General features: G+C 40.4%; 1 protein-coding gene across 4 annotated transcripts in view; it reads right to left on the minus strand.

The window, feature by feature from the left end:
- The window catches only part of si:dkey-12l12.1 (uncharacterized), a 117,920-nt gene extending 96,413 nt beyond the window's left edge, over nucleotides 1-21,507 (minus strand). For 3 of the 4 annotated variants that reach the window (XM_062521604.1, XM_062521607.1, XM_062521606.1), the window contains exon 1: nucleotides 21,361-21,507. In XM_062521604.1, coding sequence (XP_062377588.1) covers nucleotides 21,361-21,477 — 117 coding nt within the window. In that variant the 5' untranslated portion in view covers nucleotides 21,478-21,507. Of the gene's footprint in view, nucleotides 1-2,406; nucleotides 2,485-21,360 lie in introns of all 4 variants that reach the window. The other variant, XM_062521605.1, reaches the window with a different exon arrangement.
- Nucleotides 21,508-23,308: the final 1,801 nt, after the last annotated feature.

The raw sequence follows: 23,308 nt of genomic DNA on the forward strand, positions 1-23,308 counted from the left end.
GAAAAAAGTCAGACTAAATGGGTCACTTAAGCCTACCTTACATTGACAGACTTTGCAAAGATTTGGAAAAGATTTTTGAAAGACTACAGTCTCAGACCCTCTCACATCTAAAGACAATTCATTGAGTTTTTAGTCACAGTCTAGTCACAGGCCAGTCTCAGATTAGGATTTTGCAAAGACTGTGGGTCACTATTTACAAGACTGCTGCTAGATTCCTTCAAATGATTTCCATCGTGCAATAGGCTACACGTCATCATTAACAGGAACTCACATGATAGCCTACTAGGGCTGTCAAAATTGCTCAAAAATGACGTTCGAATATTCACTCTAAAAAAACAGATTGATTCGATTATATTCGAATATCTGGTTGCGCATTTTGTCCATGACGCGCATTACGTCAATAACAGAACAAATTAATAAATTAATACAAAGAGACATAACTACTTGTAAAAGGTAGTTCATTTAAGTATAAATATATTTGACAACGTAGGCTATTGCCTTCTCAAAAACAAGTAAATCAAAGGTCAACACTGCAGACCTCACTCTCGCTTGATCTCTCGCACTCACACACACACTTTCTCTCTCTCTCCCGCACCCTTGCGTTTGTTGCGCACCTAGCTCTCTGCGCACAACGGAAAATGAACAACAACAAACAAATGTTGAGTGCTGATAAAGATTTGTGTAGCCTACAAGCAATTTAAGATCGTGACTCTTGTCCCAAATAGGCTATAGCAGGCTTCATTCAATGATTGAAACAAATATTATTAAATTAGGCTAATTTACGTTTTACAGTGGGCTATCCCGACTTCAGTTTCATGTGCTGTTACATCGCGTCGTTAATCAGCTCCTCAGCTTTCAATCCCAAAAGTTGTTGTTTCGATTCTAGGTTATTGGTGACTGTTACACAGGGATACAGTAGACTACATTGCTTGACAGAACTCCCTGAAGCCTGCCCCATCCACGACACTGATCGGTCTCCTTACAAATGAACGAAATTCATTTCTGCGTGATGGCCTGCTGAAATGGACGCTTAAGAGCGCGGCATTGTACGCCAAAAGCATGAAATGCGTCAAATAACACGGCAGATGACTTAAGAAACCGGCGTGTCATTCTACGCCTTTTGGTGAGGCCAGGCTGCCCCTTCTCTTGTTGCAGACAGAGCTTGTGGCGGTGGGCGTGCAAAATAAGTGTCAATAGCCTACGTGGCTGTTTAGCTGTTCCTAAACAGGCAACTTTTTCTTTGAAGTTGAAAGGTGTTGTGTGGATTCTACGTTGCTCGTTTTGAACCGAAATGAAAATGCAAAGCAACAGGATTACAACAAACTTCTAGCCTACCTATGCTTGCTTGCCTGATCTGAATGCACATTTTCTCGGTCGGAATAGGCTCACTTTTGGCCAAACAATCATTTGCTCGATTAGCTAGGTTTTGAAGCTGGATTTTTTTGGATAGGACTACACACAATTATGTATGCTTTTTAAACGTAGACGTAAACGTATCACGTAGGTTACAACTACCAATTGAAATCAAAGTAACTTACATCGATTCCCCTCTCAAAGAACCACACGCACTTCAAACAATCATGCGTTTCACAGGCAGGCTAAACTAAGCGCGTAATTTAGGCGCTCTGTTCGCTAAAATAGTTTAGAATACTGGTCTATTTTGTTTTCACACGTTCACGTTGCTATCATATCTGATGTAGCCAGTTACACTGATCATAGAGGAAGGTGGTTGATGTTGCCTCCTTGTCAGTCTCACGTGCGTGCATTGTATTGCAGTGTATTGCCTATACGCAAAAACTGTATCAGACCTTTAAAGCTCTCGCGGGCCACATACTGTATCAGACCCTAAGCTCTCGCGGGCCATATGAAATGATGTGGCGGGCCGCATTTGGGGGGTTAAAATCACGTTCTCTGCTGCGGTCGAGTTGGGCTCTGCACCTTCTGCCGTCTTCCAATGAAGTCAACTTTCAATAATGACTGTGCTCATGCGGCTCCTGTCACCTGTCCCTGATCGTTCACGCAGCGCATCCTATGAGCGCATTCACTCACAAAGCAGACAGCGGCGCCTCTGCTACTGCGGGTGTGTTTTTACACATTCGAATGTTCATTTTCATAATCGAATGTCTGATTTTTAAAACTATTCGAATATAACTTCGAATTTAGAATATTCGTTGACAGCCCTATAGCCTACTCATATCAAAGTAATTTTTTCGTGTTTCTGCAGCATTGTTTGATGTGTGACATCACTAACAGATATAGAGTTGTTCTGTCTCGTAGAATAGCCGACTAATAAATTATAAGAAATGAAATAACAAATAATCATATAGGCTACAGCTGTCGCCTATTTTGCCCCTTCCTGTTTTCGTCTTCGCGAGAGGTTACTATTGGTTTTTAATGTTCACGTACCTGTATGAGTATGTTGGGGATGCCCTTCACTGAAATAGCTCCAGTTTGGCTTAGGTTGCTTTCCCTTTTCAGTCGAGTCTGACAGACAAGGATTTCATATGAATAAGAACACATTGCATTTGCATATTGCAAGGAGATCTACAAACTGCTTCGGATAACATTGATTTAACACTTGGCGGTCCGGGGCCTTTTCAGGCACTTTGAGACAGTCAGCTATACTTTGAGATTTTTAGGTTTCTCTTCTAACTAATAACATCTATGCAAAAGTGGCACATATGTTTATATTCTAGAGGTCCTCCACAATAATTATATGAGAGTAAAGTGGATGTAATGAAATTAGTAATTCAGTGTAAACACAACAATTCAAAAAACGATTTTCAAAGGTCAGAGGTCAAAGGTAAAAAACACACTATGAATATATCTAGCTAAGACTTTTGAAGTTTGAACCTCAAAAATGATAAGTAAGGGGACAGTATGTCAACTATTGCTCAGCTTACATTGTAACAATCCACCTTTTAACTTTGGTTGTGCTCATTTAAACGCACAAGGGGTTCTTTTCAATTAATATTTGCAGTCATATTAGTCATGAGATCAAGTTGTGAGGTAAGTGCTTCTGATAGTTAACCAATTTATAAAATTGTCAAGTAAATCTCTGTCTTTGCTCAAGCAGCAGCAAAGATAAGACATACAGCACCAAATAATTAACCATGGGCTGTGCACAAGATGGGTGTGCCATGCATTCTGTTTTCTGTTAACAGATATTATTATATTATTGGCTAAGTTAGCTGGTGTTGACATAGCCAATCATAAGCTAAGCTAATACATATTAACATAAAAGGTTTTCTTTTCAAGTTCATTGAGGACACAGTATCTCAGTCTAAATCCTGCTTAGTTTGTTGTACAACAAAACAAAATTAATAATAATAAATATAGCTGCAAGCGGCGATGGCGGGCCCGGTCATTTCGGAATCTAACAAAGCAATACGTAATTGTTGGTGGGCATGTGCATGAGCAACACACCTGCCCACCAAATTTGGTACATTTTCATCAATGTATGTGTCAACCACAACAGACAACAGGCTAGGTGGCGCTATAGAGTCCCTAAGCCACACCCTAGGCCAGAGCCAAGGGGGCAGGCATATTCCCGGAAGTAGAGACACGAATTGAGCTGGTGATCAACACTCTGCTAACTCCCATGGACGGTCTCAGATTGCAGATTTTTTTGCAATCCCATAACTTCATATAACATGTGCCCTGTGTCGCCCTTATAGCTTCTGTGTATTCTATATAGGGTATCGAAGGCAAAACTAATTCACGTCTTCCCCATATATAATGTTGGTTTCCCGCAAAGAAGTATAGTTAGCATATCGGTTGGAGGGAAGCTAACGTTCGACAGGAGATTCCCCGTAATGTTTGGATAAGAAGTTCAGTCCAGCCTGCATGAAAACCATGATGGAAAGTCATTCGCAAGATCAGTGAAAAAGCGTGTAGCCTACGGTAGCCTACTGTTTGATAGGGTAAAGCATTACTTAGAGGCAAGTAAACATAATAATAATATTAAAAACGAATGTTAATAATGGATTGACAGTTGTTCGGAAAATCCCATCTATCAGACGAGTTACAGCAATGTACAGGGTGGCTAACGTCTCAAAATGAGTATGAGTCTGCGCAGTACGATGGAAAGTAAATGGATTTTTGTTTCAGCCCCCTCCCATTGAGAACAACGGAGTCTGTTTGTCCATTTCTTTTAGGTCTATGGCCAGAGCTCTGTCTCTGACTAGCAATAGCAATAACACACACGCCCACCAAATTTGGTCAATTTTCGTGAATGTATGTGTCAACCACAACAGACAATGCGCTAGGTGGCGCTATAGAGCTAGAGCTCTGTCTCTGACTAGCAATAGCAATAATACACAAGCCCACCAAATTTGGTTAGTTTTCGTGAATGTATCTGTCAACCACAACAGACAACACGCTAGGTGGCGCTATAGAGTCCTACCCTAGGCTAGAGCTCTGTCTCTGACTTGCGATAACAATAACACATGCGCCCACCAAATTTGGTTCATTTTCGTGAAGGTATGTGTCAACCACAACAGACAATGCACTAGGTGGCGCTATAAAGTCCCTAAGTGACACCCTAGGCCAAAGCTCTGTCTCTGATTACCGATAGCAATAACACACAAGTCCACCAAATTTGGTTCATTTTCGTGAATGTTTGTGTCAACCACAACAGATAACGTGCTGCTAGGTGGCGCTATAGAGTCCCGAAGCCACACCTTAGGCCAGAGCTCTGTCTCTGACTAGCAGAAGCAATTCCATGTAGCTGCCAAGTTACATCCAATTTAAAACCTTTTTTCTGCCTATAACACCAACTTTCTGTTTCTTAATAAGACGCCATAATTCAAACCTTCGCCATTTCGATATACTTCGAAAATTAAAAAATCTGGTCGCAATGCCTCTTGAGCAACCCCTCAAGATCATTTTAGTGCTTATATGACATGATTTCGATAAACCGTCTAGGAGATTTTTTTCAAAATATGTGATGTGCAGAAATCATAATCATAATCATAACTCAAATTCTCTTAAGATTCACTATAAAGTTTAAATGTAAAATTGTTTAGATTAATAGAACACACATGTCTATTGGGCCATTTCCGTGAATGTACGTGTCAACCACAACAGACAACGCGTTAGGTGGCGCTATAGAGTCCCTGAGCCACACCCTAGGCCAGAGGTCTATCACTTAGTAGTGTTACCAATTCCACACATAGCTGCCAAATTTCAAGAGTTTTAGAGCATGCCAAGTTGGTGAAAAAAGGCAAAGCGTGGCCCAGAAGAAATTTAATCTGAGCAAAAACAATAGGGCCTTGCACCTACGGTGCAGCCGCTTCAGCACCTCGGTGCTCGGGCCCTAATAACTTACGGTTAAACATTGCCTTTCCACTAGCAGGCCTAGCCTAGCCAGTACTGAGTCCCAATCAGTACCTTGCAGGTGGAGCAATATCAAGTAGTGGCTTAGGCTAAGCGCCTGAACAGCATAAATCAACTGGAATTCTGATAGGTAGTTCCCTCCATATACTGATAGTTTGGCTATATGTGTGTGAAGTGTGAGTCATGGCCTGTTTTACTGTAGGTAAAGAACATTGTTAAAATTTACTTTATTATTCTGCAGTTCCATTGTGTGATCAGTGTGTTAGGCTGTATGTTGCAGCTAAATTGTTTTTCATTTAGTTGCTTAAATACTTAATTGCATCGTTAAATTAATACTTATTTGTAAGCATTAATTTTGAGTAAAATACACATTATCAAGCTGTTTTTAATCAATGAAAATGTCAATTTCGGTTGGTTATTACATAATGCACCAATTGTTACATTTGGCAAAAAAAAAAAAACGCAACACCCGCATTATGTAGTAACAACCGCAATATGTAATAACTTATTACATAATGCAGCAAAATGTATTACATATTGCGTTCAAGAAGTGTATTACATAATGCGGCAGATTATTACAGAATGCGGCAATTATTACATAATGGCGTGCACATTTATTACATTATTACATAATGCGGTGTTATTACATAATGCGGTGCTACAATCCCCACTAGGGCTGGGATAAACGATTATTTTTTAAACGATTATTCTAGCGATTATTTTTTCGATGCATCGATTAATCTAACGATTCATTTTTTCAGTTCGATTCGATTTCGATTCGATTCGATTATCGATTATCTCCCCACTAATTGACTAATTGCAATATATACATGTTGATTTTACATATCTGAATGAAATAAAACATTGCAATGTATGTTTATTGCTCTTAAAATCCCAAAATGAAAGACTATGTAGGTGCAAAGTAATGCATTCTAAGTCAGAGGTAGCATTCAATAAAACCTTGAAGCCTTGAAAACACTGGGAGTGTTGTCAAATTGAAGGGGACAAGATCCCAACTGTCATCAATAAAATGACAAGTTAAGTAGGCTTATTTTAAGTCTTTGGGACTTTGGGGCCATATAGGGCCCACCTACACGTACTGTATACCCCCATCAAATCATCATTATGATGATCATTATTACAATTATTATTATGCTGTATTAAGTGTACTTTCACTTCAAAGCAGTCAATGTTTTAAATGCCAACATTGTTCACAAAAAGTTTGTGAAAAAATCAGAGACCTGCTTTAGTAATGTAAGATACAGTATAATTACAATAGCTTTTGCATGGTTGCATGGTAAGTACACTTATCAGCAATAATATGGGTGCTATTGTTTTGGGATGTTTCCCTCATGCAAGCATCAAACTCTGGTAGGCAAATGGAGACAAAATTGACATGCTTTTTTTAATGAAATTCCATTTGAATCTCTGAATGTAAGGATTCAGGAAACACGTACCAACTTTAGTCTATGTATTACGGCCGAGCAGATAGGCGTAAATCACTGATCTGGAGATTTTTAGATGAAAGACTAAGGCTACAATCTTTTGACCATATTCAAATTTGACTGAACTATACTCTGCTCTGTATCAAGAACCCACGTTGTTCTATTAAATGTCGTTAAATAATTAAACAGCAGGTTGAACGGGACTTGCCACCAACGTTATCGATTAGTTTCAGTTTCTGTTGCGCAAACACGCATGCATTCAATGAACGCTCATACCAACACTTAATTGTGTTGCTGTATGTTTATTCACATCGAATTAGCAAGTATTTCCTCCTGATTGCTGAAACTTTTGTTTTCTTTTTCTGTCGGGCCGCGGTTGCTTCATCAATTGCGCAGCAAATTATCAGGTGAAGCAGAAGCACAAAGCCTAATTTCACTCCACGCCTCACAGACCAGCAGTCTCTCTACATTGCGGACCGGCGCAGCTCCGCGGCCCATAGAGAAACGCTGTAGCGTGCTGCAGTGCCTTGCACTTTTGAAATTCTGAGGAGTCACTCACGTTGCCGCCAACCTTGTTTTGATTTTGACGACGTGTCGATTCGCATATTTTGAACCGACGTATTTTTTGCGTCGAACTAATCGGTTAAGTCGATGCGTTGTCCCAGCCCTAATCCCCACGTCTTTATGTGGTCGGATAGAGAGTCCAGAATGAATTTAATCGAGTCAGTACCTTCCGGAAATGTCGCTGCGGCAGCTGCGCAACGCTTCAACAACACTTTACTAACATTTCCGGAAAGGTGTGGCTTAGGGACTCTATAGCGCCACCAAGCAACGCGTTGTCTATTGTGGCTGACACATACATTCACGAAAATGAACCAAATTTGGTGGACTTGTGTGTTATTGCTACTGCTAGTCAGAGACAGAGCTTTGGCCTAGGGTGTGGCTTAGGGACTCTATAGCGCCACCTAGCATATTGTCTGTTGTGGTTGACACATACATTGATGAAAATGAACCAAATTTGGTGGGTTTCTGTGTTATTCCTATCGCTAGTCAGAGACAGAGCTCTGGCCTAGGGTATAGCTTAGGGATTCTATAGCGCCACCTGTGCATAGTTTGTTGAAGTTGACACATACATTCACGAAAATGAACCAAATTTGGTGGGCTTGTGCGTCATTGCTTTTGTTAGTCAGAGACAGAGCTCTCTGGCCTAGGGTGTGGCTAAGGAATTCTATAGCGCCACCTAGTGTGTTGTTTGTTGTGGTTGACACATACATTGATGTCCCGTCCCAGCAGTAGTTGCGGTAAGTGCGTCACATCCCGTTTGTTACTGCCACTGTTTAGCGTTGTAGCTCGTGTTGTTTCCCCGTTGTTTCCACGTAATCTGTTCACTTTGAACACATCAGGTTTTTTATTCTTATTTCCGTATAACTCTACCCTAACCATCTGTGTAGCCAACCCACCTGCTTTTCTTAAGGACGATGTCTCGTCTCGACTCTGTCCCTACCTCTCCTTCTCCTAACGCTCTATGTTGCCCGGCGTGTCACATGCTAGCTTACTCCCCAGCCTCTTTTAGTGGACAAGATACTTAGGCTATAGTAAATGCAGACGAATAGCTAGCTTGGAGGTGAGGATAGTTGAACTCGAGGGCCGCATCCACACGCTGAATTTGGTTAGCAAACAGTTAGCGACAGGATCCCCGGTAAACTGTGTGGATGCACTAGCCATTAGACCTAGAACTATAGATACAGACAGCGTAACCATGACAGCCCCCTCGCAGCAGGGGACTAGCTCCTGGGTGAATGTTCGGGGACAATCCAAACAGAAGAGGCCCACTGCTAACCACCAACCTCTTCATGTTTCTAATCGATTCTCCCCTTTAGCTAGCCAAGATAAACCTGCCTCTCTGGTAATTGGCGCTTTTACTATACGATACGTGAAGCTAGCAACTCCATCGGTTATAGTTAATTCGATATCTGGGGCCAGAGCTAACGACATCGAATCAAATTTGAAAGTGCTGGCTAATGCTAAGCGTAAATACTCGAAAATAGTAATCCACACCGACACCAATGATGTCCGACTGCGTCAATCGGAGATCACCAAACAAAACTTTATTTCCATGTGCAGGTTCGCACAACAGATGTCTGATTCTGTAACTTTCTCCGGACCCATACCCATTAGAAGAGGTGACGAAATGTACAGCAGAATTTCGGACCTCAACCGCTGGCTGTCAGAGTGGTGTGCCAATAACAATGTGGGCTTCATTGATAATTTTAGCTCTTTCTTGGGGAAGGCTAGACTATTGAAAAGAGACGGTATCCACCCCACTCCGGAGGGTGCTGCTCTCCTTTCAAGGAACATAGACCATCACCTAACCGAGGCTAGTTCCTGACGAACCAGAGGTTAGTCCAGGCAGCAGAGATATTGTCTTACACAGATCTCTGTCGTCCCAGAGTCACCCAGGTAGGCCTACACAGGGCCAAATAGAGAGGGTGTCTGTACCAAAACTGTCTAGTGCTCGACCCATTAGGGGAATTGATTTTAGCAATCTTATTCAAATAAAAACATCTTCTATTACACAATCCCCCCAAAAAACGCAACTTAGGCTTGCTTTACTTAACATTCGATCATTATCAAGTAAGACCCCCTTGGTTAATGAAATGATTACTGACAACCACATAGACATAATGTGCCTCACTGAAACCTGGCTTAAACCAGATGAATACCTTCCATTGAATGAGTCCACACCACCTTCCTATCTAAACCACCATGTACCACGCCACACTGGCAGGGGTGGTGGAGTAGCTACAATTTACCACTCTAGCCTTCTCACATCTCCCAAACCCGCACAGCTTACATCTTTTGAAGTCCTAATTCTTAATTTAATACACCCAGATTGGAAAACTAATCCACCTGTAACCGTGGTCACACTTTATAGACCCCCAGGCCCCTACATTAATTTTCTAGAAGAATTCTCTGATTTTCTTTACACCTTAGTTGTCCAGAAAAATACTTATATTGGGTGATTTTAATATTCATATGGATAATGTGAACGATAGTCTCACAATTGCATTCCAATCTCTAATTGACCATCTCGGCTTCTGCCAAAATATTAATTCACCCACACATCGTCATAACCATACTATTGATCTAGTCTTGTCATACGGCATAAACATAGCGCAGTTAGCAATCATACCACAACACCCCACCCTAACTGATCACCATCTAATTACTTTTGAAATGACACTACACTATGTAGTACCCTAACTCCACTTACTACTATAGTCGTGGCCTATCTGAAAAAACGAATGCAGACTTTCTAGAACAAATTCCACTTACCCTTTCCACATTTCTGACTCAGGAAATATTAGAGGGCCCTTCTCTTAAAATAGAAGGTCCTTCCCTTAACCCAACAGAGGTTGATTTACTAACTGATAATGTAATGAACGCACTACACTCAACACTAGACTCTGTAGCACCACTCAAAAAGAAAATAAGAAAACAAACAAGACATGCTCCATGGTATACCACAGAGACTAAAAGCCTTAAGCAAAAAACACGCAAACTAGAGCAAAAGTGGCGCACCACTAAAATGGAAGTCTTTCGCCAAGCATGGAGAGATAGCCTCATCACATACAAACAAGCACTTAACAAGGCCAAGTCAGTTTACTATTCCTCACTGATTGAAGAAAATAGAAATAATACAAAATGTATTTTTAGCACAATCTCCCGCTTAACAAAGAGCCATAATGAAGTAAGCCAATCTATTCCTTTGAGCTTAAATAGTAATGATTTTATGGACTTTTTTAATGACAAAATTGAAAGAATTGGAGTTAAGATCAACAACCAGTCAGTTTCTCCAAATACACATACTCCACTGCTAAATGATAGTGAAAACATAACAGAATCACAGCTGCAACCTAGAACAACATTTAGTTCATTTACACCTATCGACACATTAGAGCTCACCTCCACAATTTCCTCATCAAAATCTGCAACTAGTCTGCTAGACCCTATTCCTACTCACCTTCTTAAGACTGCTCTCCCCCTCCTCGATAATGCCTTACTTCAGATTTTAAATAATTCAATGCTATTAGGACATGTTCCACAGCATGTCTGTTATCAAGCCATCACTCAAAAAGCCTAGCCTCGACCCTAACATCCTAGCTAACTATAGGCCTATTTCTAATCTCCCTTTTATGTAAAAAATACTTGAAAAAATAGTTTCCAAACAAATTGGCGCCTTCTTACAAATGAACAAAATTCAAGAACTGTACCAATCTGGCTTTAGAGCCCACCACAGTACCGAATCAGCCATAGTTAAAGTGTTTAATGACCTCCTCATCGCTGCTGATAACGGATATGCATCAATACTAGTCCTCCTTGACCTCACTACTGCTTTTGACACCATAGATCATGACATACTACTTCACAGGCTTGAACATTCCATAGGTATCAAAAACTCTGCACTTGCTTGGTTTAGATCTTACCTTACTAACCGCCAACAATTTGTACAGGTCCATAATGAACCATACGAATACGAATACGAATACGAATACGAATAGGAAAACTTTATTGTCCACAGATTGTGAAAATTTGCCTTCGGTTTCACCAATACAATACAAAAATACATGAAAGACAGGACATTACAAACAGTGCATAGCCGAGACAGCAAGACAGACAAACACAGTCAATACATTCCATGAAAAAGTAGCATTTCACTGGTTGGCTTTACAAAAGTATTAAATAAATAAATAAATAAATAGGTAAAAAAAAATAGTAGCCTAATTAAAAAGTTTTGCCAATTCTATCCTTATGTGTGCCTTTATTGCTATTTAGCACCTTCACAGCATTAGGGACAAAGGATTTTAAAAAAATGTTTCTATTTGCTGTTGGTACTCTAAAACGCCTCCCTGAAGGTAGTAGTTCGAATTCACTTCACATCCACCCAGACTATGGTAAAATATGGAGTGCCTCAAGGCTCAGTACTAGGGCCCCTATTATTTTCTCTTTATATGCTTCCCCTAGGTTCTGTAATTAGAAAACATGGCATTCATTTCCATTCTTATGCAGATGATACACAATTATATATTTCCATAAAGCCCGATGAACCAACCCCGTTAGCCAAACTCAACACATGTCTGAGAGACATAAAAATTTGGATGACTAATAACTTCCTGATATTGAACTCAGATAAAACAGAAGTTATGGTTTTAGGTCCTAAAAAGATTAGGGACATCCTATCTACATCACAAGTTACATATAGTGATCTCTCACTGACCTCATCCACAAGTGTTACAAATCTAGGAGTTATAATTGATCAAGAACTTCTACTCAATAGTCACATAAAGCAGATCACAAAAACTTCATTTTTCAACATCTCAAAGATAAGGAAGTCCTTATCCTTACCAGACGCTGAAAAATTAATTCACGGTTTTGTCACTTCTAGGCTAGACTATTGTAATGCACTATACGCCGGCTGCAATAATACCTGTCTAAAAAGCTTACAGCTTATACAAAACGCAGCTGCTCGCACACTCACTCCTAGCATCTCTACATTGGCTACCTGTTAAAAGTCGCATTGACTTCAAAATTCTACTTCTAACATACAAAGCCATAAATGGCAGGGCACCCGAATATATTAAAGATCTTCTAGTCCCATATAATCCACCTAGACCCTTACGATCACAAAATACTGGACTTCTTGTAACTCCAAGAATTTCAAAAACTACAGTAGGAGGCAGAGCTTTTTGTTACCGCACACCTCTCCTCTGGAATGATCTTTCTCCCTCAATTCGTTTAGCAGACACCCTCCCTATTTTTAAGTCTAGACTTAAAACATATCTCTTTAGTGCCTCCTAGTTAGGTATGGTGCAGTGTGGAACTGCAACCACTTCAGGGTTTCATTGGAATGGACCACTTCTGCTGTGGGCTTCTGTGACTGGTGCTCCAGTCAAGCCTCCCATGGTGGCTACTGACCACACCTGTGCTGGTGCTGACTACCCTCCACCATGCCTTAGTTATGCTGCTATAGCATAGCACTGTCATGGACTTCTCATGTGTCATGCCGTACAACTCTCTCCCCTCCCCTCTCTCAACTCTCCATCCTCCCTCTCTCTCTGTCCTGTCATTCAACTCCCTCTCCCCCTCTGCCTTTTCCCTCTATAGTATAATAATTTATATCCCCATTGATATACTTATTAATACCAACCATCATGACTTATAGAGAATGGGAATGTGACGTCGCGGACATTTCGCGGTTGCGCCGCGGTGGCGTCTGGGATACATACGTGAGGCCACTTGTACGCTGCTGCCAATGCTGTACCATTGTAAACATCGTAAAACATTGCTAACTCGCTGTTTCTAACACTGTTTTTCACACATCATGGGACGAACCTGTTGTGTTGTTGGATGTAACGTCCGTGCCCACGATCGTCAGGTAAAAAAAATCAACAACGGAGTGTCTTTGTATTACTTTCAGGGTCTCACGTCCACTCTCCAGACGGTCTGTCATAGGGATCCATGTTACCGATCAAAGATATATTTTCTATATAACGTTTCCTCGCGTCTGGCAGGAGCTTGTCTCTGTACGGTCCATTACTACTTCTACTACTAGTTTTTAGCATAGTAGCCTAAATGTTTACATCTAGTGTTACTGTTTTGGCTAGCCGATCTTGTTCGAAATATCATAGGTTTCCATAGGTTTCTTGTTTATAATTCGCGCCGCGGCCTCACCTAATGGAGGAAAACGCCCTTTTTGTCCCAGAATGCACTGCGCCGCTAACTTCCGTTCCCATTCTCTATAGTAATACTAACACACTTAGTTTCTCTTCCCTTTCCCCTATACCTCACCTGTGAGGTGAACCATTACCAGTCATCAGCCATCTTTGTGCCTGGCCCTCATCACACCTGAAGTCCCATCCCCCTGAGTGCCATTGCCATCATCATCCCTATGACTGCCCTACCATTACCTGCTGTGGTTCCCTGCCAGGATCCCCGGCCCACGCATCCCAGCGACCCATTAAGGCCCGATCAGATTACAGGCGGCATGCGCTATGAAACCCATTCATTTCAATGGGTTGAGAGCACAAAAGCGGCTCTGCCGCTAAGCGCAGCAAAGCGCAGCGCCGGCGGCATTTTGCCGCTTTGCCGCTGTTGCGCTTGCCGCGGTCAAAGTTGAAACATGTTCAACTTTGACCGCGGCGCGCTGTAAGTGAATGGTCTTTTGCGCGGAGCCCAGCAGTAACCATAGAAATAGGAGCGGTAACAACAACAAAAATCGTAGAACGTTATCTCAACCAAGAGCAACCTAGCGGTGAGCGCAGCGCATGCCGTCTACAATGTGATCGGGCCTTTACCCTCCAAAATTACTAATGGATTACTGATGGACTATTTATTCCCTATACTGTACTGTTTGAACCTTCTAATACTACAAATGACTTTACTCTACTTTAACTGACCCTAGGCAGATGGGTTGGGCCCTTGAGTCGTGGATCTGTCTGAGGTTTCTTCCTATATGTATCTCCAATTCTAGGGATTTTTTCCTTGCCCCTGTTGCTCATGGGCTCTCTTTGAAGGTTTAACACTCTGTAAAGCGCCATGAGACATGTGTAATGTTTTGGCGCTCTATAAATAAAATTTAATTGAAATTTAATTGAATTGAATTGATGAAAATCAACAAAATTTGGTGGGCATGTGTGTTGCTCAACAAGTACATGTTGGTTTGTTAGATTCAGAAATGTCACGGGTCCGCACCGCAGGTGCTCGGGCCTGCCATCACCGCTTGCGGCTATATTTATAGTGTGTTTTTTACCTTTGACCTCTGACCTTTGAAAATATTTTTTTAAATAGATGTGTTTATACAGAAATATAATAAAAGTAATCGCATTACATCCACTTTACTCTTACATAATTATTGTGGAGGACCTCTAGAATATAACCATATGTGCTACTTTTGCATAGATGTTTTTAGTTAGATGAAAAACTTAAAAATCTCAAGGTATAGCTGACTGCTTCAAAGTGCCTGAAAAAGCCCCGGACCTCCAAGTGTTAAGTAGAAATTTTGGGTATCTATACTTTCCTTGAGTAATTCTTTTTCAGCCTACTTTTTACTTCTACTCCTTACATTTTCACGCAAGTATCTGTACTTTCTACTCCTTACATTTTGAAAATAGCCTCGTTACTCCTATTTCATTTTGGCTTGTCAGTGTGTATTTGATTGCGCTTGGACGAGAAGTGTAAACATATACCATTCCGACACCCTATTGGTTTGTACGCGATCCATCACACCACGAAGACCAGCCAACATATCCCTCATCCCCGGAAGAATTTTCGAAATGGTTGGATGCAAAAACAAATAATTTCAGATTTGGCACAATATTGTAGTAGGCCTAGGCCAGTCAGTGGTTCTCAAACTTTTTCTTTCATTCCCCACTTTGATCAAGGGGGCTTTCTCGAGCCCCACCTGTCCATCATCGCTCTAAAAAAGTAGTAGGTCAAGCTCAAAAATTTAAAATGTATTGACATAATGTCAGTTGCTAAATATAGGCTACATCAGAAAGCCTAACAAATAACATTTGACGACAGATTATCACTTCAAAAATGATTTTCCAAAAATAAAGAAAAAGGGCCAACTATATGCTACCATTGTGTTATAAATGAAGGTTCACCAATCTCACAAACTCGTTCAAAATCTTATTCAGGTCAGGCCTTGACATGAGCGTTTCCCTGAATGAAACAGCCCGTCCGTTGCGCATCGGGCGCTACCCTCTTTATCACGGCCTGCAGACCATTTATTTTACCGTCTGTGCGCCATCCGAGCAAAGTCTCTCACATTTCCCATTTGATGTCATGTTCTGCCAGGTAGACTAATTGTTGAGAATGTTGAATAGCTCATCAGCAGTGGCCCTACTTTTGACATACTCGCAGAATAGAATATCTTCACTCGCTGTCAAGTTAACAAAGCAGAGATACTGTAAGCAATAACTAAACCACATTTGTTGCGGTCAGTGGCCTTGTCCACTTGCAAGACAAAACATGTGTTTCCGTTTGTCAAGCAGTTGTTCTTCGAGAACGCAAAACAGCAATTGTATCGTTGGACAGATAGCCAAGATATCCTTCAATTTCACTGCGCTCGTCTCGAACGTGGACGGTTTTTTTGTTTCCGCTGCAATTAAAATGCCGACGTCAATCATTTTTTTTCGAACTATGGTTTCAGGACAGACTAACATTTTCATCTGGTCAATGATACAAGAGTCTATATTACGCCTACCTTGTTTGTGTGTGTTTTGTGAGATGGAGGTGCATGCTCGTAATTATCAATAAAGGAAGGCATAGGCTACAGATTTTTTTAAAATCTCCGGTTTTTCACGTCAGCTCGCGCCCCACCTGGCATGTCTCTGCGCCCCACAGTTTGAGAAACGCTGGCCTAGCCTAACCTATTAACGTAGCGTATAGCCGAATGGTACATTTTGAATGTTTGCTATGGCTAGATACTGTAGCCTATGCTATGATTCAATGTTGCCAGTTTGTTTGGGGGCACTGTGTGTGATTTGCTATGGCTTGCTAATTGCTTGGTAGGCTACATGGTTTGCTTGCTAGCGGTAGGCTATGATTTAACATTGCAAGTTCGTTTGGTGGGCACTGTGTGAGATTTTAAATTCAACTTTAGCCAAATGTTATCTTAGCTTACTGCTATATGGGATATTTGTAAGTTAATTGTGTAAAGATATATTCTAGTAGTTGACAAAGCATAACATGAATCTCAATCTGTGCCTGTGCATTAATTTTTTTTTTCCACAGGAGAAACACCCAACTTGTCTAGGTACAGTAGGCTACACGCAACTTACTTCAGCAGCCCTCAAAAGGAAGTCATCCACTGAAGGTTCTTTTGCCCCACCTTACAAACAAGTATTTTTCATCTTTTTGACCTGGATTAATCATATAATTTGACAGCACTAATGTATACTGTATACTATAACCAAACAAGGGTAACTGCCCCTAAGCCTGCCCTGGGTAGCCAACACCAATTTGTCCAGTTGTCCATCTTAAAAGACTGAGCTTAGTATGGTTAAAACCAGACTAGGGGTAGTGCACAATAGGCCCCTGTGGCGTGGCCTAAACCTTTGTTTTTAATGGCATTAATTTTCCCTTACATTACTTTTACTTTTATACTTTAAGTAGTTTTGAAACCAGTACTTTTATACTTTTACTTAAGTACAAAGCTTGAGTTGATACTTCCACTTTTACAAAAGTATTTTTAAAACCTAGTATCTTTACTTTTACTGGAGTAGTGAATACTTTTGACACCTCTGCTTTTCTGTCCTAGAAACATATAAGTGACACCATTAGAAACCCTTAAAGGTAGGGTATGTACTTAGCTTTTTTGGCCATTTTTGCAAAATCCTATTCCTAACCTACTTACAGCCACTGAGTTGGAAGCACTGAAATGGAAATTAAACACGTCAATCATCTGCGGAACGGGCAGGGCTCGAAAAACTCCAGCCAATTGTATTCTAAACCCTATACCGTCATTTCATAGCTCGTTCATCAATCTCACGGTCTTACTCCTCTTACTCCTCCCCCTCCCCCCTGCGCGCGACCTTTCGTGCACATACTCAAAGCTGGTGACTGCGAGCCAGTGCTGAAATGAAACCAACTAGGCCTGCTATCTATGCCTGCTGCACGCTGCACGTCCCCTATGTTCCCCTCTTGTTGTATGTGTCATTTTCCATACAAACCAAGACAGCGAATACCAACGGAAACTCAATCACCCACGCAATAAATAAGCTATGTAGCAAATTTTACATTTTACCGTCACGGCGTGACTGGAAGAGTGTTGTATACATGAAACCGAAACTGAACCGCTTGGAGCTACAGTGGAATAGGCTAACCAACAGGCCAGCACTAAACTCGGATATTTCAGGAGAGAAACGCCCCGGTAAGAACCAAACCAGATTCTGTTCAAATATGCACACCTGTGGCTACTGAAAAATGTAAGGTATTTATCAAATGTTATTTTGGTGTATTAAAATGCACAGTTGTTTTAGAATTTCCGAACGAAAGGGCTGGTAGCCTAATTGGTGCTTTTACCATAATGTAAGCTATAAAATCATCTACCTTGTTTGATTTGTGGAACTATTACCTACAACTCTTTGGAGGTGAATAAAGAATGTAATTGGGGAAGTTGATGTGATTGTATGGAGACTAGAGCTCATAGTGCTGTAGACGCCAGGCTGGCATTTCATTTAGCCTGGCTCGCTCTCGCGCACCTGAATTCTCGCTCGTGCATGAAATGTGCGTCCATGGAGGGAGGGACTTGAGGTTGTCTATATTAGATCACACACACACACACACACACACACACACACGCAGGCACACACACACACACAAAAACACATACACACAAACACACACAGGCACACACACAGATACACCCAGAGAGAGAGAGAGAAAGAGAGAACACACACAGAATACACACAGATAACACAGAACACACACAGACACAGAGAGAGAAAGAGAAAGAAAGAGTACACACAGAATACACACAGAACATGCACATACACACATATACACACATGCAAACACACACATGGGCACACAGGCTAAAGTACATCACACACACACACACACACACACACACACTCACTTCTCAGCTCCGGTGGTCTCACACAGTGCTACATCTCAGAAAACGTACTCAAAGATGTGTTTGTGTGTGTGTGTGTGTGTGTGTGTGCACACTGTGCATCTGTGTGTGTGTGTGTGTGTGTGTGTGTGTGTGTGTGTGTGTGTGTGTGTGTGTGAGAGAGGTGTGTGCAGGTGTGTGTGTGTGTGTGTGTGTGTGTACTGTGCATCTGTGTGTGTGTAAGGGTGTATGTGTGCATGCGTGTGGGCGTGTTTGTGGATGTGTTTGTGTAATTTTTTATGTACATGTGTGTATGTGCTGGTGCGTGTGTGTGTATTATGTGTGTGTGTGTGTGTGTGTGTTTGTGTGTGTTCCTGCATGTTTGTATGTTTGTTGCACCCAGAGCAACCATTCTCTTTTAAAACATATATATTTGGAAACTAGTTGATTACTGTAAAGGTTTCTAATGGTGTCTAATGTTTCTAGGACAAAAACTAGCAGAGATTGAGACGTGTGTTTGGAACAGTTTTTCAAATCCTCAGGGGGGGAGTTAGACTCGTATTTCACAAAACCAGAGTAAGTAGATCCAAGATAAGTGACGACACATGCGGTTGACCAAGCCTGGTCAAAGTAAACATGCTCAATACGTTTCACTAATGCTGAGCGCAGATGAGTTGAGGCGGCTAGGTGAAGCCAGGTGTAAGTTATTTGGTATGTGTGTGCGTTCTCGTTTGTCCCCCAAATAACTCACAGTTGGAATAAAAAAAACGTGAAAAATAGAGTCTTGCACACAAAGTGAACAACCACTTTTGATATAGACTAACAACGAGGTAAAGATGTACTTTTTTGGATGGGAATCATGATTATTTCTGTTACATAGCGGGAGTAGGTGTGGTACACCAAGTGAATGCAAATTTACGTATGCACCCACGTGTGAGAGCTTCCTTGTCTCGGCACGTCATTAAGAACGTCATTAAGAAAGCGCTTTGCCACTGCAAAGAAGCACACAATATGACTATATTATTTCTTAATTTGTCTTAAAAGCCGAATTAGTTGAAAACACCTTCGAAAAATGTCCCCTCCACTTCCAATAAACTACTACAGTAGGCTATTCATCAAACGTCCGTCAAAAAAGAAGCAAACAACGAGTATGTTAGTAATTATAAGAAAAAATCGCATGGAGGTCTGATTTCAATGACAGCTAGCAGAACCAATCAGATAATGTAATTACCATTAGAATTAACTTAGCTTGGCTGTTAGCCTGGTCGGGAGCAGGCTATCTTCCAAGTATAAATTCCCATGGTAACTTATATGTGATCTCTTCTGTGAAACCAAGTCAAGGCTATGTTCATCCAGGATAACCCAGTAAGCCTGTCTAAATCCCCTATCTTGGTTTTGTGAAATACCCTCCTGAGGGTTAATACCACCATCTACAGGCCGATGGGTATACAGTCCTGAATGTACACATAAATCCATTTTTTTATAGCCCCCCATGGATGAAATTCCACAAAACTTGGCATACTCCCAGAGGGTGTCAGGTTAATCATACACATGAAATTGGTGCAGTTCTCATCTGAAGATAGGGGCAATTAAAGCAATATTACATTGCATTTTCAATTTTTACCATGGGGGTGCATATCACAAATGACTGGTTATAAGCTAAGTTGATGCGAGCTCTTGAGACCAACATACCATAAACATTTTGTCATCCTCGGTGCCACGGCTCAGGTAGTTATATAGGAAAAACTGCAATTTTTGGGATTCGGGCGGGGGCTTTCAAACTGTTTGATCATTGTTCAGCAGAGGACACTGCAGCAAAGCTGCACAACGTTTAATCATGCTTTTACGCCTTGATTGCCTTGATCTAGTTGTTGACTTTAGGCCTACCTACACACTGAGCTCCGTGGTCACATATCTGCTCTGAAAACTGTGTCTTACCAAGACACAGATGTCTCATCATCCTTGTGTTTTGATTGAAGCACACACCTTTGTTTAAAATATAATTCTTTAAATAAATATGTACCATTTAGACTACTGGAGAGGTTTTCTTGGGGGTTTCCCTTCCTCTTTTCATTTCAGGAGATTTAAATGTTTACATTTTGTCTTCCTATGTCTCCCAGGCTGCCTTCATGTAAAAAGCTGAAGTGAAAGCAAAATCATGTTTATTATGCCCCTTATTTTGTTGAGAAGAGCTCCCTCAATGATTTCTACAATGTCTTTGTTATTTTGTATTTTTATTTCACCTATTGAAATTATGTTAAGCAGCAGGAAACCTTGTTGCAAACTGGATTACCCTCTGTTTAATAACATGTAACATTGTGTTATTATCATTATTATTATTACTACTACTGCTTCTTTGGATAAATGTGTCCTTACAAACTTGGAACAAAACGGAAAAATATAATTTACTACTAATTACTAGTACAAGTGCTAATTTAAACTTAATAACTGCTTTACAAAAGACTGTATGGTTTATTAATACATGTATTCATTCATATTCATTACTAGTGCAAGAGCTAATCTAAACTTAATAACTGCTTTATAAAAGACTGTATGGTTTACATAATGTTTCATCAAGAGGCCTGAAATTACTTAACAAGTCTTGCTTTTTCTAGATTTCCAACAGAGACTATAGACAAATTGGGATTGGGATTTTTCCTAGTATTTCTATTTGCTATACTACATCATAGCTATAAGGGATTGAAGCGTGGCATGAAGCAATTGTGACGCATTAGTAGAAACATTTAATGGAATTTTCCACCCTCCTGAACATCACGTGTCTTCTTCACAACAGACAAACTACAACATTAAATTCTCAACAGTATAATTTGCTAGAATTTATAACACTAAAGTTAACACTGCCATGTAAATTTGATGAATGTCCAAAGCCATGATATAAACAACTAATTTCAACATGAATATAATATTACCATTAATCAACTAATGAAGGCCTCTTACCTTTGACATGATATCCTGATCTTTGGTCCCGTCCCTGTTCACATCTACACAGTTCTGCCCATCTGCAAGTAGGAAGCCTTGCAAGCAGAACAAACAGATCCAGAGTGCAACTTCCATAGCTTTGAGTGTGTCTGTGTGATCACAGCAACCAGGAATCCATTTTATACCCACAGCTTAATGGAAACCAGATGGGGAAGAACCATGCAATGGCAAACTCAGCTACATAACAAAACCAGTAGTTTAAATGATTCAAACTATACTAAGAAATCTCCATGTATGTATGTACTCAGTGAAAATGTGCAATATATAAGGAGGCTAAAATGTGTAATGTATTATGTATGTACTAGTCTACCACCCAAGGCTGTCTTTAGCTGCATATATTTAGTCTCTTCATGCAACTGTGGTTCTTTTCAGCCATGTCAGAGAGCATTCCTCCTCTTGTAAAACCACCAAAACCACAGAGAAAAGAGTCTAACAGAATGAGTAAAAGAATGTCTGAACAGTAAAATAAATAATCCATGCCTTTAAATCTATTCATTCCAACACGTTTGTGCTTGTCTTTTTTGTTGGTTGATATGACGGAAAGTAGCCTATGTACTGAACCCCATGAATTCTTAAAATGTGTCTGTTACAGCCTTATTGGTATTTACATAGATGGATGCAATACTTTCTAAATATGAGGCCTCTCTTTATAGTTTCCTTGAAAACATACAGTACAGACAAGACATTATAGCATGTTGCAACTTGTTGTTACTGCAGTTCAATGAGAAATAATACCTATTTCTAAAACATGACTGAATGTCTAACTATATGTCTAACCATGTCTGAATAATATTTCTCTGTCCCTGTAGATATTTTGAGGTACATAGCCATGTGAGGGGGCGATCTGTCTGGCTTTCCTAGTAGCTGCCCAAAGGATTCATTGGTTGCCAACCAGCCAAGCTGTGTAAACACCAGAAGTGTTTCTATCTTTTCTCATCATTTCAGGCCAAGCAAGTATGCTGAAACGCCCTACTATAAATCCTCAAATTGTGGACCAGGGTCTTTCATTTACTTTACTTTTATTTACCCCCCTTTTTGATTTTTTTTGCCCAACATTGCACATCATCTTTTTAGGAGGGCATTGCTCCTACAGTACATACTTTGGCCTATAATCAAATGCCCGACATCTTTGGAAAGCTGAGACACTGCAGTTTCTTGGAAAACAATCAGAAAAATGGTTTGATGTACTGACACAGGGTTACAGAGGCTAGAGTATTGTTTAGTATCTTAGTAATAGTAGTAATCTTAGTAATTAGTAATTACTTTGTCTCAAGTAATTAAGTAAGTGTGTATGTATGTATTTTATTTGTATAGCACTTTTCACAGATAAAATCATAAAGTGCTTTACAGTACATAATACAATACACATAACAAGAATAAAAAAGCCAGGCATAAGATACACACAATAAAACAGGTCACCAGAGAGTTAAAAACAGATAACCCTCAAACTTTAACAGAGAATAAATAAATAATATAAGAGAAGAAAAAGGAAAAGGCAATAAACAAGGAACTAATTACAGTGTCTTCTTATTACAGTGCATGAAAATGCACTGTACTGTTATTCCTAGACTTCTTATTACAGTGCATGAAAATGCACTGTACTGTTCTTCCTAGGCTTCTTATTACAGTGCATGAAAATGCACTGTACTGTTCTTCCTAGGCTTTTTATTACAGTGCATGAAAATGCACTGTACTGTTCTTCCTATTCTTCTTATTATTACAGTGCATGAAAATGCACTGTACTGTTCTTCCTAGGCTTTTTATTACAGTGCATGAAAATGCACTGTACTGTTCTTCCTATTCTTCTTATTACAGTGCATGAAAATGCACTGTACTGTTCTTCCTAGGCTTTTTACAGTGCATGAAAATGCACTGTACTGTTCTTCCTCGGTCTTCTTCTTCTTAT

The sequence above is a fragment of the Sardina pilchardus genome, chromosome 19 (genome assembly GCF_963854185.1).
Source record: "Sardina pilchardus chromosome 19, fSarPil1.1, whole genome shotgun sequence".
Taxonomy (NCBI): domain Eukaryota; kingdom Metazoa; phylum Chordata; class Actinopteri; order Clupeiformes; family Clupeidae; genus Sardina; species Sardina pilchardus.